Here is a 13,233-nt window from a genome sequence, read left to right as displayed (position 1 = left end):
GTTGGAATAAAAAATACAAATAATTGTACATGACTAAATGAAGACCGAGCCTAAGTTTTTGGGCCGGCCTAAAAATTCCCCTTTCTTTTATCATGGAAGTTACTAGAAGTTAAACAAGAGTAATGGGCCACCCTCTTTCCTCATTTCATGGGTATCAAAGAGTAGTGGGTCATTTGACCATGTGGCAAATATTCCCACCAACTTGTTCCCATTTTTGCTCGTACAATTCCATTATGGGCCTCCACCTTCCAAGGCCAAACTATATATTCTCTGGATTCCAACTTAAATAATAAAATTCATAGCCCACAATTTCAGAATTTCAAGTGAAACGGATTAAAATTAATCGGGCCCAATTAATATTGTCATGGCTCAGTAATTTAACTCAGTACATCTCTATTTTTCAGCTCAATTTAATCGAATAATAATTAAATGGCTTTCCAGCACTGGCCTATGATTTGGTGCAAAAATCAGGTGCAAACAGGATTGTTCGGCTGTTATTGTGTTGTTTGGGCTTGGGTACGAATCTTGTTTAGGCTTCCCCCGGGCCCATTCTTGTCAACTATCCTTAAGCTTTGTTGCTTCCCTCCCCTTATTCTTATGAGTCTTGCTATAATTACATACAAACACTTGCACAAATTTTCTCACATAATGTGTGTGGGGGTCCATACACACTACACATCTCCAATATGTGTGAGGCCCACATGTGATGTGAGAGAGTTTGTGTAAGTGTTATAGTGTTTGTGTGTGGTTTTAAAATTATTGCATTCTTATACTCCATTTGTTCCTAATTATTAGTTTTTTTTGACAAAAGTGAGAAGATTGTATTGATAAACGTCCAGCGGCACTTATAAACGGAGAACATTACAAAGAACTTGGACAAAGCCAAACTAATCATTTAACAAATAGAAAACAAGTAAATCACAAGGCAATCGATGTCTTTTCATCATAACCCAGACATGGCCTGACGCAATAGCGGCACTTTAAAATTGCCTAACAACTAAATAGGAGTCTCAAACGAGAAAAAATTCAATATTAAGGACAAAAGACACCAAATATCCAGATGATCATATGCACTCCAGCCAAGTATGAACGCACCAATGAACTCCCAAGAACTACAAATCTGCCAAGCCGCGTCGGGTTGCCTCGCCAAAGACATCATGTAGGGATAGAACACTGAAATATAGATATCGTTATGAAACAACCTCGATTGAGAGAACCTGATCTGTAGACAAAATTCGTCCGAAGATGAAACTAATAACTCACGTTGAACGAGAGACAAAACTCTCACAGATCAGACGACAAGTTCTAGATCTGGAGAGACAGAATGAAAAAAAAACAAAAACAAAGAAATGGAGTTGGTAGTACTATGGCCTCCCCCTCCCGCCGCCGCACACGGGTATGAAACCCACGGGGGGAGGGGAAGGGAGAAGATCGAGAAGATGTGATGGCTAGGGTTGAGAGAAAGGAAGAGAGAGATAGGGTTGAGACTATTACATTTTGAGATATTCTTGAAAAGTTAAAAACATAAAATGGATAAGTTTCTAAATTTGTCCTCGTAAATATTTAGTACTAATGTATAGTAAATGAGTTTAAGCAAGGGGTAATTTTGAAAAATGACACCTCGAGATTTGATGTTATTGTAATCATTACATGTACTTCTAGAAGTTGATCAGGCCGGTGTATTCAAATTCCTAATTGTTCTGTACTTCGTATTATGAGCAATGAAATTTTCTTTTTGCTGATTAAAAAAAAAATAAACCGATTGAAAATGGGAATGGAATCCAATATATCGTTGTGGGCCTCCTTTGCCTTCTTCACAACCCGCAATTCCACAAACAAAGTACCCAGAAGGCCAGAGAAAAACTTTTTGTTCGTTTTGTTTTTTGGAAAAAAAAATTAACTAAGAAAAAACTTATTATCCCTACTTTTAATCGTTACTCTCATTTTTGTTTTTACTCATTATCTCTATCTCTAATTATTATTCTCATTTCTCTCTCTATTTATCTCCACTTATTACCCATATCTTCAATTATTACCCTTATTTTCCGTTTAGAGATCTCAATTCACAATGAGTAAGACCACATTTAAAAATTTATAAGCTGAAGCAATTAAATGGTACGGTACATCCTAAAGAGCTTATCAAGACCATGTCATATTTACAAGGACGGAAAATAAGTCACAGAGCGACAATATCAGGATCCATAAATCCCCACAGAAATTAAGGAGATTCGAGTATAGGGGTATTCAGCTTTTTAAAAAACAGGAAATTTTAGAAAAAGAAGGTAATTTCAAGCTCAAAAATCACGTGTTTACGCAAATAATTTTCTTACCAATATAGATCTTGTTTGATAGATCCCATTGAGATATTTTAAACAGTGTAAAAAAAATTAAAAAATTATTTTTCATTTTCATTATATTTGAGTTTGAAATTATCATTTTATTGAAAAGGAAGATTTAGAAAGAAAACGAAACGGGGCCTATGTTCGTTTAAGGGTTTTTGGTTTTGGATTTGTAATTATTATCTTATTTCTCCTCCTACAGTACTCATTACATTCTCTCCAATTATTATTTCATTTTTCTATCTATTTATCTCTAATCATTATTCATACGGGGCGGTTTCGGAAACACTTAAAAAAAACCCTTAAAAAATCCTCCAAATTTTAATTTTATAGTTCTCGATCAAATTTTGATGATCCGAGCCGTTCAATGTATTCAGAAAGTGATTTAAGGGTGCCCGAAAGAAACTGGCAAAAAAAACTAACCGGGAAGGGCTTGATTTGAGCAGTTTTTTATTGGACCGTTCAATAAAAAACTTTTCAGATGAAGCCCTTCCCGATCTTTTTTTTTGCTGATTTCTCGCAAGCACCATTAAAATCACGTTCTGATTACATTGAGTGGCCCAGATCATCAAAATTCTATTTCTCTTTACACTAATTACCTACAAATCCAAATTCAAAATCCCAAACGATCAGGATCGTACAAGTCTAGATAGAGCCGCGATTTATTACCACAAGCACAAGACGGAGAAATGATAAACTAGGCTTAATTCCACTTAACTTTTTTCTCAAAGATAACGTTTTGTTCTTATTTGAAATTTTTTTCATGTTTAGTTTTGAACCAATTTTTTGTGGATTGTTGATTCGTCTCGATTTTTTTTTTACTTAAAAGAAATATACGACAAACAAAGGGAGAACCAACCATTAACGAAATAGAGCTTTATCCAAAAGCCTCCAAAAACCTAACTCTGACATTATGTTAAATCATCTAACTTATAACCAATTGGCAATAACTTGAGAGGCAGTCTAAGCTCAAATACTTGTTTTGGAGGTGATTATTAATCGATATGGGACAAGCTCAAACAAAAGCATATACAGTTTTAAAACGTGCTTCAAAACTTACGTTCCATGGTTTTTCCCACCAAAAAGTCTACACTCACCGCACGGTTATACCGCACACCTGCGTGGGCCCTACCCTGGCCGGGTCCCACAAAATATACATAAAAATACCCATAAATTTTAAAATATTTTTTATGAAACCCTGCAAAAAATCAACTCAATCGCATATCGGTAAATATGTTTTTATCGGTAAGTATGTTTTCTTACAAGGCCCATTAAAATTTATAAGTATTTTCTGTAATTTTGTGAGGTCCGGAGTGAGCCCACGTAGACGTGCAATATACCGATCGGTATAACCGTGGTGTAACATAATTGTTTTTCCACCACACTGTCCACCTAAAAGTACCTTATTAGGCAAGTTATTGCATTAAAACGAAACCAGCTACACGTTCTAATTAAGGGTCGCATACCCCAGAAATAAGAACAACAGAAACAATCTAGGAAGACAAAAAAAACAGGCACAACCAGCACAAACCCTCCAGACAGCGAGGGCAACAAAACAACACAAAACACACTAGGACCTAGCTACAACTGCAACCTAGCTAGCTACATAGCATAAGCACTTGAATGCAACCGCGGGGTAACTATAGCCGCCAGAGGCACGGCCTTCTGCAAAGCAAGGCCAAAGGCCTCATCCATGTTCAGCTCAGCCATTCCATCCGGCAATTTCCAGTCGAACGAGTGCACCAACGTGCCCAGAAAGTACTCCACCATCACGACCCCCATCCTGGTCCCCGCGCATATCCTCCGCCCCGCCCCGAACGGAATCAGCTCAAAGTCGTTCCCCCGCGGGTCCATCTTCGCGTTCTTCCCGCTCATGAACCTCTCCGGGTCGAACTCCAGGGGGTTTTCCCAGACGTCGGGGTCCCTCCCGATCGCCCATATGTTCACGCTCAGCCTCGTGTTCTTGGGCACGTAGTAGCCGTTCACCTCGCACGCTTCGGACGAGATCCGGGGGAGGTTGAGCGGGGTGGAAGGGTGCTTCCGGTAGGTTTCTTTGCATATGGCTTGCAGGTAAGGCAGTTTCGGCACGTCGGACTCTTGTAATCTCCTGTCTTTTCCAATGACCTGATCCATCTCTTGTTGTGCCCGTTTGAGGATGGCGGGATTCAGCACCATTTCAGCCAGTGCCCATTCGATCACGCTGGAGGATGTATCGGTACCGGCGGTAAATAGATTCTATCAACAGAGAGAAAATAATTAATGGAATTATTTGGCTAGCTTAATTGGAACGTGAAAAGGAAAGGGAGGGAAAATTTTAAAGGAAAACTAATTACTTCTCTCTAGTTTAGGATTTCTACATAAATGACAATGATGAAATTACCGTCTCGATCTCCTGAAAATCTCATAAATCTCAAAGCAAAAGTAACAGGTGTTGGCCTCGTGGTCATGATCTAAGACTTAAGAGACTTGCTCCCTCTTAAGCTTTGGTCCGAAATTGTTGACTATATACTACTCCCTCCGTCCCTAAATGTTTGGCACTTTTGGGAGTTCTCACTTTTAAGGAAGAAATATTATTGTATTGTGCAAAAATCAAGTATCCAATCGTACCCTTCTAATGTACTTTGAATAGTATTTAAAAATTTGAAATTGAAATTTTGTGCCCAAAAGAAAACGGTAACATGGGAAGTTTACTATATTTTGCTTTTGACTTTTCAAAATGGACAAATTATATGGGACAATAAAAAGCATGAAAGTGCCAAACATTTAGGAACGGAGGGAGTATCAGCTTTTATAGACCTCCTTCAAACGGTGTCTTTTTCGAGGCTCAAAGACCCCTAATTCTAGCAGGCACGTAAGTCCGGACAGATAGCCCCCGTTTAGGGTCGAAAAAATTAGTCTCTCAAAAATAAATTGAGATGCGTGTAACCAGGTCTAGCTATCCTGACTAATCAGAAAAAATTCTCTTGATTTGTGTGCCTTCGTATTTTTTAGACGTAGTCAATACCTTATCCCTTTCCTTTAATGAAATATGTGGTCCACAAATCTAACATCGAGAAATTAAAAGTATAGGAATTACTGCCACATAATGTTAGGAGTATTTGCAAACATTTATGTGTACGTATTAATTCGATCAAGCACAGAGGTGTTAACTGTCCGATATACGTGGTTTTCAATGAGAAAACAAGTATTAATTGAACAACTCTAACATATGTACATGGTTCAAGATCTGTACATGATAATTTGGCTTATCAAACACAGATGTGCCTGAAACCGTCTGATGTACGTGTATCCTTCATTGTTTTCACTAAGAAAACACGTATCAAACAATTCTAACACATGCGTCAATATCTGTACACGTTAAATTGTGCACGTAGAGTTTCTAAATTACTACTGGTTAATTTGTCAAACACAGATGTATAAAGAATCGTCCAATATACACGTGTCCTTTCATTATTATTTTCAATGAGAGAAAACGTATCGAACAATTCTAACACATGCGTCAAGATCTATACATGATAATTTGTGCACGTAGAGTTTCTAAATTACTAATTGGCCGGAACCGTCCGATATGTATGGATCCTTCATTATTTTCAATAAGAAAACACATATCGAACAATTCCAACACATGCATCGAGATTTGTTCACGAAAATCTGTGCATGTAGAGTTTCTGAATTACGAATTGGCTTACGAGTGAGAGCCCAAGATCACGTACCAAAAGGAGCGCTTTAATGTTGGTGATGCTAAGTCCAGTGCCCTTCGAATTTTGTTCTCTGTTAGCCATAAGAACATCAAGAAAGTCCGGGCTCCCTCGACGATCGTGAGCCGTCTCAGCGTGCTCCGTTACCATCTTCGATATCAGAGCATCCCACTTGCTGTGCATCTTCTTCATGCGACCGACGATCCCTTGCAGGTCCATCCATGCGATCGCAGGAATAAAATCGCCGACGTTGAACAGTCCGGCTTTGGTCATGAGCTCCACCACCATGTCCTTGAACTCGTTCGACTCCGAACCGTGCGTGACAAACACGCGACGCCCGATTGTCACTTGCCCTACGATGTTGGCCATGGCGTAAGTCATCAGCTCCGATATCACCACCGGCTCTCCCCGTTTGCTCGAGTCGACCATGGCCCGGAGCATGTACCCCAGCTCCGTGGCCCGGACGTGGGCCGTGTCATCGAGCGCTTTTCCGCCGAGCATGTGCACGTTGCACAGCTTGCGCAACGACGTCCACTTCGGGCCGTAGTCAGCGAAGACCAAGTCTTGGCTGTCGTAAGCCAAGTGGGTTGCGCCGGCATTGGGTGGCCGGTTCGAGAAATTCGTGTCCAGGGTTTTCAGGAAGGCTCGGGCCGACGCGGGAGTCGAGGCCACCACCATGTCGCAAGTGCCCATTTTCAGGTAGACGATGGGTCCATATTTCTTGGCCATTTGGGCCAGGGTGACATGAGGCATGGTTCCGAGAAGGGGTAAGGCGCCAATGACCGGCCATCCTTTCGGACCGGGCGGGAGTTTACGGGCGGGTTTGAGGAGGAGGAGGAGGGAACCGAGGAAGAACCTGGTGAGAAAAAAGACTAGAGTTGCTGCTGCAATCTCCCTAAACCAGATTATGTCTATGGCCATTTTGTGAATGCCTTAGCTAGATGTGCTGGAAAATGTAACGACCAAATGTATATATAGGGCCTCTGAGAATGTTAGGGGGTGTTTGGCAACCCATTTTTTGCCTTTTGCTTTTCCACTTTTTACATTATGCATGGGTGTTTGGATGGTCCATTTGAGGACACATGTTTAGAGAATGAGTTATCAATTTTTTAGTTTAAAGGGCAGAAGTGAGAAAGAGGCTGAGAGGTACTTTTTGCATTCTTGAATTTTCTCATTCTCCCACATAGTGTATAAAATGACCATATTACCCTCCGTTGTTATGGGAAAATCCTAATGTATTATTTTAATCCTTTTTCACATACCCAGTTGTAATCCTCATATAAGTTTAAACATGCCCCTGTAGTGTTAACGCATACTTAATCATATCATTCACAGCCTATTGCAGCAAAATAATAATAATATTAATAATAATAAGAAGAAAAGAATGCCATAGGTAATATTTTTAGGAATATTTAAAGATCCATCCTATTTTTTCATATTTTGTAAGAATCCATCCTCCCCTTTTTTAATGCTTATGATTTCATCCTTGAAATATGTAAATTACATTTATTACCCTTTTATTCTTTTTTCATATTATATATTGATAGAAATATTAAACATATGAGAGAGAGAGAGAGAGAGAGAGAGAGAGAGAGAGAGAGAGAGAGAGAGAGAGAGAGAGAGAGAGAAACTGGGGGGACGGATGAAGACAGAGAGAGAGAGTGAGGGAGGATGAATTCCAATCCCTACAGTTACGCCCTATAGTCACGTCTCAATATTGTTTCAAATAGACTAGAGATTGAACAGGGGGAAGGAAGAGATCCCAAATTTCAAACTTTCAAACTTCCCACAAATCCCTTTAATTGATCAGTTCCTTCATTTTCGGATGATAGAGGACGGTTTTTCTCCATATTTAACTCCCACGTCTGTTTCTTCATCCTTATCCTCGTCCTTCTTCAAACTCGTCATTCACTACAAGAAAAATTACATTGGGGGACGAATGAATATCGTCACAAATTGCTTGTTTTTCGTCACAAATAATATAGGTGACGAAAAAAAATTTGTCGACTAAAGGTTGTCGAGGATTCCTACCTGGTGACGAAATCTATTTTTCGTCACCTATAGTGTCCTTTGATGATGAAATATTTCGTCATAAAAAAGTGAATAATTGGTGACGAAATTTTTTTCCTCACTTATTGTGCTTTTTGACGACGAAATTTTTTGTCATAAATTATTCCTTTTGGCAACGAAAAAATTCGTCACTGATGAGTCTCATCGGTGACGAAAATTTTCGTTACAGAAGACATTTTCATATGGGAAAAAAATCCTTCTTTCTTACTCTTGCTGGGTTTCGAACCCGAGTCTCTTGAATTTTTCGCGCAAGCTCTAACCAACTACACCACATACACTTTTTAGTAAATATTTGAAATATCTAATATATAACATATATGTTTAACATAAAAATATATTTCAAATGTAATTTTGAACCTTTAAACATTAAAATTAGTAATTTTGATAAACATGAAAGTTGTAGGCAATTGAGTTATTGTTCAAATTCAATTTGAATTATCTCAATCGGAGCTTTTAGTAAAGAGTTATGTTCGAAATACATTTAGTGACAAAGCGCAATTCATAAATTTCATCATGAAAGGTACCCATTTGATGACGAAATATATTTTTTGTCGCTGAAAGCGTTAAAATGGTGACGAAATTATTTTCCGTCACCAAAGTTAAGCATTTTGTGACAAAAAAAATATTTCGTTACTAAATTGGTCTCATTTAGCGACGAAATATTTTTTTTTGTCACTAAATGACTATCTTTGGCGACAAAAAATAATTTCGTCACCTTTTTTTAAGCTTTTGGTGACAAAAAATGTATTTCGTCTCCAAATGGGTACTTTTGGTGACGAAAATATTTTTTTCGTCGCTAAACAGGTATAATTGGTGACAAAATTATTTAGTCACGGAAGTTGTCAAAACGGTGACGAATTTATTTTTTTTGTCACCAAATATACTCATTTAGTGACAAAATTAAATTTCATCGCCACTTTTTCGTCACCAATTTTCATTTTTCTTGCAGTGCTTCTTCATCCTCTTTTGCTCTACAAGGTACGCTCCTGATTTTTGTTCAAGGAATTCTGGTGTTTTTGGTCTTAGTTTCATGGTAATTTGTTTGTATCATTTGCCTGGTTTAGTTTTAGCAGACCCCCTGTTGTTTTGCTGTTTCATGGTTATTTGTTTGCATTATTTACCATGAAACGGGTTTGGTTGCTCAATCCATGTATCTATTTCTTAAAAGTCATAATGCAGCATTTACATTTTCATGCCTTATTCATTGATCAAGTTGGCCAACTGAACGGAAAAAAATCTTATTTCCCTCTGATCTTGTTTCAAAATACATGGTTAAATTACCTTAATCAAACTGTTACATGGTTAAATTACCATGGTATTATATGGTTAAATTACCATAACGATTTTTATTATGAATACAACATGATCAGTTGACCACAACTTTGCAATTTTTTTTCATTGTTCAGGTTGGCCAAACAGAAATGAAAAATTCATGGCTAAATTACCACAAGAAAAAAGTAGTTATTCAAACCGTATCGAGTGTAGATGGTTAAATTATCATTTCATTTGATGGTTACATTACCATAAAATAAGTACTGTTTATTCCATTACCATGTCTATTTATTCCATTCCAACATTATGTACAAATGTGGTATAAATGACAAACTATATTCCATGCAGGACTGACATGGCAAGTGAATTAATCACGATGTGTCAACATGATGGCAAGTTTGCAGCCATTCGGATGAATCGAGAGCATGATTTCAGCACTGTCATCCATAAAATATGTGCCCGGTGGTCTGATCTTGACCCGGATTCTGTCATATTGAAGTATTCTCTCAACGATACAGAACATATAATATTGGACAACGATGACGATTTGACAACTATGTTCCAAAATGCTGAGCATGCTGGTATCGAGGATATTATGGTCACGGTCAGAGATGGTGCAAAGTTTTTCATGGATGAGGCTGTTCAAGTTACCCCAACTGCAATATCCGATACCGGTAAGGGCAAGCAGACCATGATTTTTGACGATGACGACGTCATTCCTTCGTTTTGTTCCCACAAAAAGGTTAAATTGCTATCTTCCGATTGGTCGGATGGTATTACAGGGGTTGGTCAAAGGTTTGAGGGTGGCGCTCCAGATTTCAAGAATGTGTTGCGAAAATATGCTGTCGAGCGGGGGTTCGAATATACTTTGGCAAAAAATGACAAAGTTCGTGTGACCGCCCAATGCAAATATCGAACCGTCAAAAAATGCATGTGGCATGTCCATGCCAGAATAATGCCAGGGAATGAGTATTTTCATATCTTAGCCATGGACCTAGCTCATACATGTGGTTTTGCTGTACGGACGCTTACTAACCCGCATGCCACCGCGGAGTTGGTTGCTGACTTAGTTGGCGATGATGTTCTGGGCAAACATCAAACAAAGCCTGTTGATGTTGTCAAAGGAATTAAAAGAGATTATGGTCTAAATATCTCGTACCACCAGGCATGGTGGGGCATTGAGAAGGCCAGGGGTCTCGTGTTTGGTGACTATGTGAAATCTTTCTCGTGTTTGAAATGGTATGTTGGCGTAGCCAAAAGCACGAACCCGGGCAGCCACATAGATTTGGAAAGTGACGAGGAAACTAAGCGGTTCAAGAGATTGTTTGTTGCTTTCGGTGCATGTGTGCAAGGATTCAATCAGTGTCGCCCCCTAATTTTCCTTGACGCGGCCCATCTCAAAGGGAGGTACAGGGGAACAATAATGGCAGCCACCGGGAAGAACGGCAACCAAGGTATATAAAGTTAAAAAATGCGATTATTTTATTGTAACATTTTGTATTCATCTGTAACATGGTGGATTTCAGTCCTGGAATCTTGTGGTTAATATAGTTATCATATTGTTGTGATATGTTGTAGGTATTTTTCCAATCTGTTTTGCAATTGTTGATAATGAAACTTACGAAAATTGGCGTTGGTTTTTGGAGCATTTACGTTCAATGCTTGTGCCTGGGAGGGGTATCACCTTCATATCGGACCGTCATACGGGGTTGCTTATGGCTAGGCGGGACATATTTTTAGAGTCTGGTCTTGGGTATTGTCTTCTCCACTTGAAGAGGAATTTGAGAGATCATTTGAAAGGAACAACCAGAGCTTATAGAGAGAGGGTGGTGAGTGAATTTGTCCGGTGTGCGTATGCTCCTACACGGGAGATTTTCCACCAAAACATGACTAAGCTTTTGAGTCATGATGATGGTAAGGTGCAAAATTCCTAACTAATTTACACTATGAAAATTGGAGCAACGCATTTTTCCGGGGACAACATTACTGTGAAATGACATCCAATGTTGCAGAATCATTCAATGCGTGGATCGAGGCTGAGAGGCACCTTTCGATCACAATTCTTGTTGATGAGTTAAGGAAGAAGATCATGAACCTAATGTCAGAGAGGAGAGAAGAAGCAAGCAAATGGGGGTGCCAAATCTGCCCAGAAATGGATAAGAGGATGAGGGCATCGTTCAATGAATCAAGGACATGGGTAGTCAGCGCAGCCGGTGATGGTGTCTATGAGGTGCACTCGTTTCCAAACGTAACAGTTGACATTATTAGGCGTATTTGCTCATGCCAGAAATGGCAACTTACTGGGTTTTCATGTGCCCACGCTGTTATCGTGCTTTCTTCGAGTGGGAAGGATATAACCGAGTATGTTGACCCCTACTACTTTTCACAAACATTTCATGTCTCTTACTCCAGCTCGATCCACTCGATACCAACTGTGTGGATGCCCGAGCGTCTGGTTGATGAGGATTTTCTCCTTCCTCCACTTTGCAAGAAGCCACCCGGGCGACCCAAAAATAAGCGAATTCCCTCTGGGGGGGAGAACGTAACTTTTATTAGATGTGGGAGGTGTGGTAAAATGGGGAAACACAATCGCCAAACGTGCAAAGATGCTATGTAGCTTTCGACCGAAGTGTTGCGAAGGAATTCGGGAACTCTAAATAAGTGTCTTTAGCACGAACCTCATATTAGTTTTTTCTTAGTTATTAAATAATATGTGCGGTTACCCCACATATTTAGGTTCTCGTTTATTCGTAGGAATCAATCTTTATTTATGTTGTGGTTTCATGTTCCACCTTATGCAACAATACTTTGTTTTAGGAGTTTTCTTATTCATGGCTCCGCCATTAATTAACAATTTTTTTACGAAGACGGACAATCTCATCCGTTCATCTCCGCAATCAATGGTCCGGATCGATTATAAATAAATTTTTTTGGGAAACTCTTCTCCGAAAAAATAATTTAAAAATCTGGATCGTTCAATACATTTTGGACGCACAGGATTGAACATTCTAAACTCTTGGTTACGGAAATCTCCAGATAAGACATTCTCTAGTAGAAGAAGCAAAAAGAATCAGGTGCTTCATGGTGGCGTAAAAAGTAGGTGGGGTATTGTTTGAGGTTGGTGTCAAACTAAATAAAGAAGTGATTTAACTGATGCTATAGAAGGATCCGATCTCTTCTGTCCTGAAAATTTCTGTGCTTTCATGTCGAGAGATTTTTCGGCCGTTGAATGTTTTGATTTTTTTTAATGTTCTAAATCTAACGGCAAAAAAATCTCTCGGCACAAACGCAAAGAGGTTTTCGGCACAAAAAATCCTGCCTCACTATAGAGTAGCTAAGATCCAGTGACTTCGGTTCGGATTTGCACACAACATAAATCAGAAATACCTATCGCTCGTGCTTTCAACGTAGACGACTATCGCACTAACGAACAAAGTTTGATTCTAGTCCTGTCCAGCGAGTTCGAATGGAATGGAACTTCACGGGAGCAGCCTCAGAGGCGGCTCTGTGTAGAGCTTCAACGGTCAATTACTAACACCCAAACGATTTTTGTTGCTTAGAATATACATGGAGTATTAAATTATTAATTATGGGCTAACCTTGTTTTTTTTTTACAGAGAATAACTTATTCACGAAGGACCAACGAATAAGTTTTACAGAGCTTGATCTCGCGCGTTCAAAAATGTTTTGGACGATCCGAATTAAAAACAAACTATTTGAGATATTTATTACCGATCAAAGTTTAAAAACATATCTCAACCATTAATTGTGGAATCGCACGGATGAGATTGCGCGACTCCGTGAATAACTTATTCCACTCAACTCAAATATAAATGAACACCTAATTCTAATAT

At 39.0% G+C, this 13,233-nt stretch overlaps 2 protein-coding genes across 2 annotated transcripts; one reads left to right on the top strand and one right to left on the bottom strand.

Moving 5' to 3' along the window:
- Positions 1-3,757: 3,757 nt before the first annotated feature.
- Positions 3,758-7,000, bottom strand: LOC131323252 (flavonoid 3',5'-hydroxylase 2-like). The gene is made up of 2 exons (XM_058354946.1): positions 6,053-7,000; positions 3,758-4,574 (listed from the first exon to the last, which is right to left on the bottom strand). Exons 1-2 carry the CDS (start codon positions 6,956-6,958, stop codon positions 3,942-3,944), a joined length of 1,539 nt encoding a protein of 512 aa, XP_058210929.1. The 5' UTR covers positions 6,959-7,000; the 3' UTR covers positions 3,758-3,941.
- Positions 7,001-9,704: 2,704 nt separating this feature from the next.
- On the top strand, positions 9,705-11,996 carry LOC131324019 (uncharacterized). Its single transcript, XM_058355850.1, has 3 exons — positions 9,705-10,833; positions 10,958-11,293; positions 11,392-11,996. The coding sequence occupies exons 1-3, from the start codon at positions 9,705-9,707 to the stop codon at positions 11,994-11,996; spliced, it is 2,070 nt and encodes a 689-aa protein (XP_058211833.1).
- Positions 11,997-13,233: the final 1,237 nt, after the last annotated feature.

Source organism: Rhododendron vialii, chromosome 4a (genome assembly GCF_030253575.1).
Source record: "Rhododendron vialii isolate Sample 1 chromosome 4a, ASM3025357v1".
NCBI lineage: Eukaryota > Viridiplantae > Streptophyta > Magnoliopsida > Ericales > Ericaceae > Rhododendron > Rhododendron vialii.
This window is presented reverse-complemented; position numbering and strand designations above follow the sequence as displayed.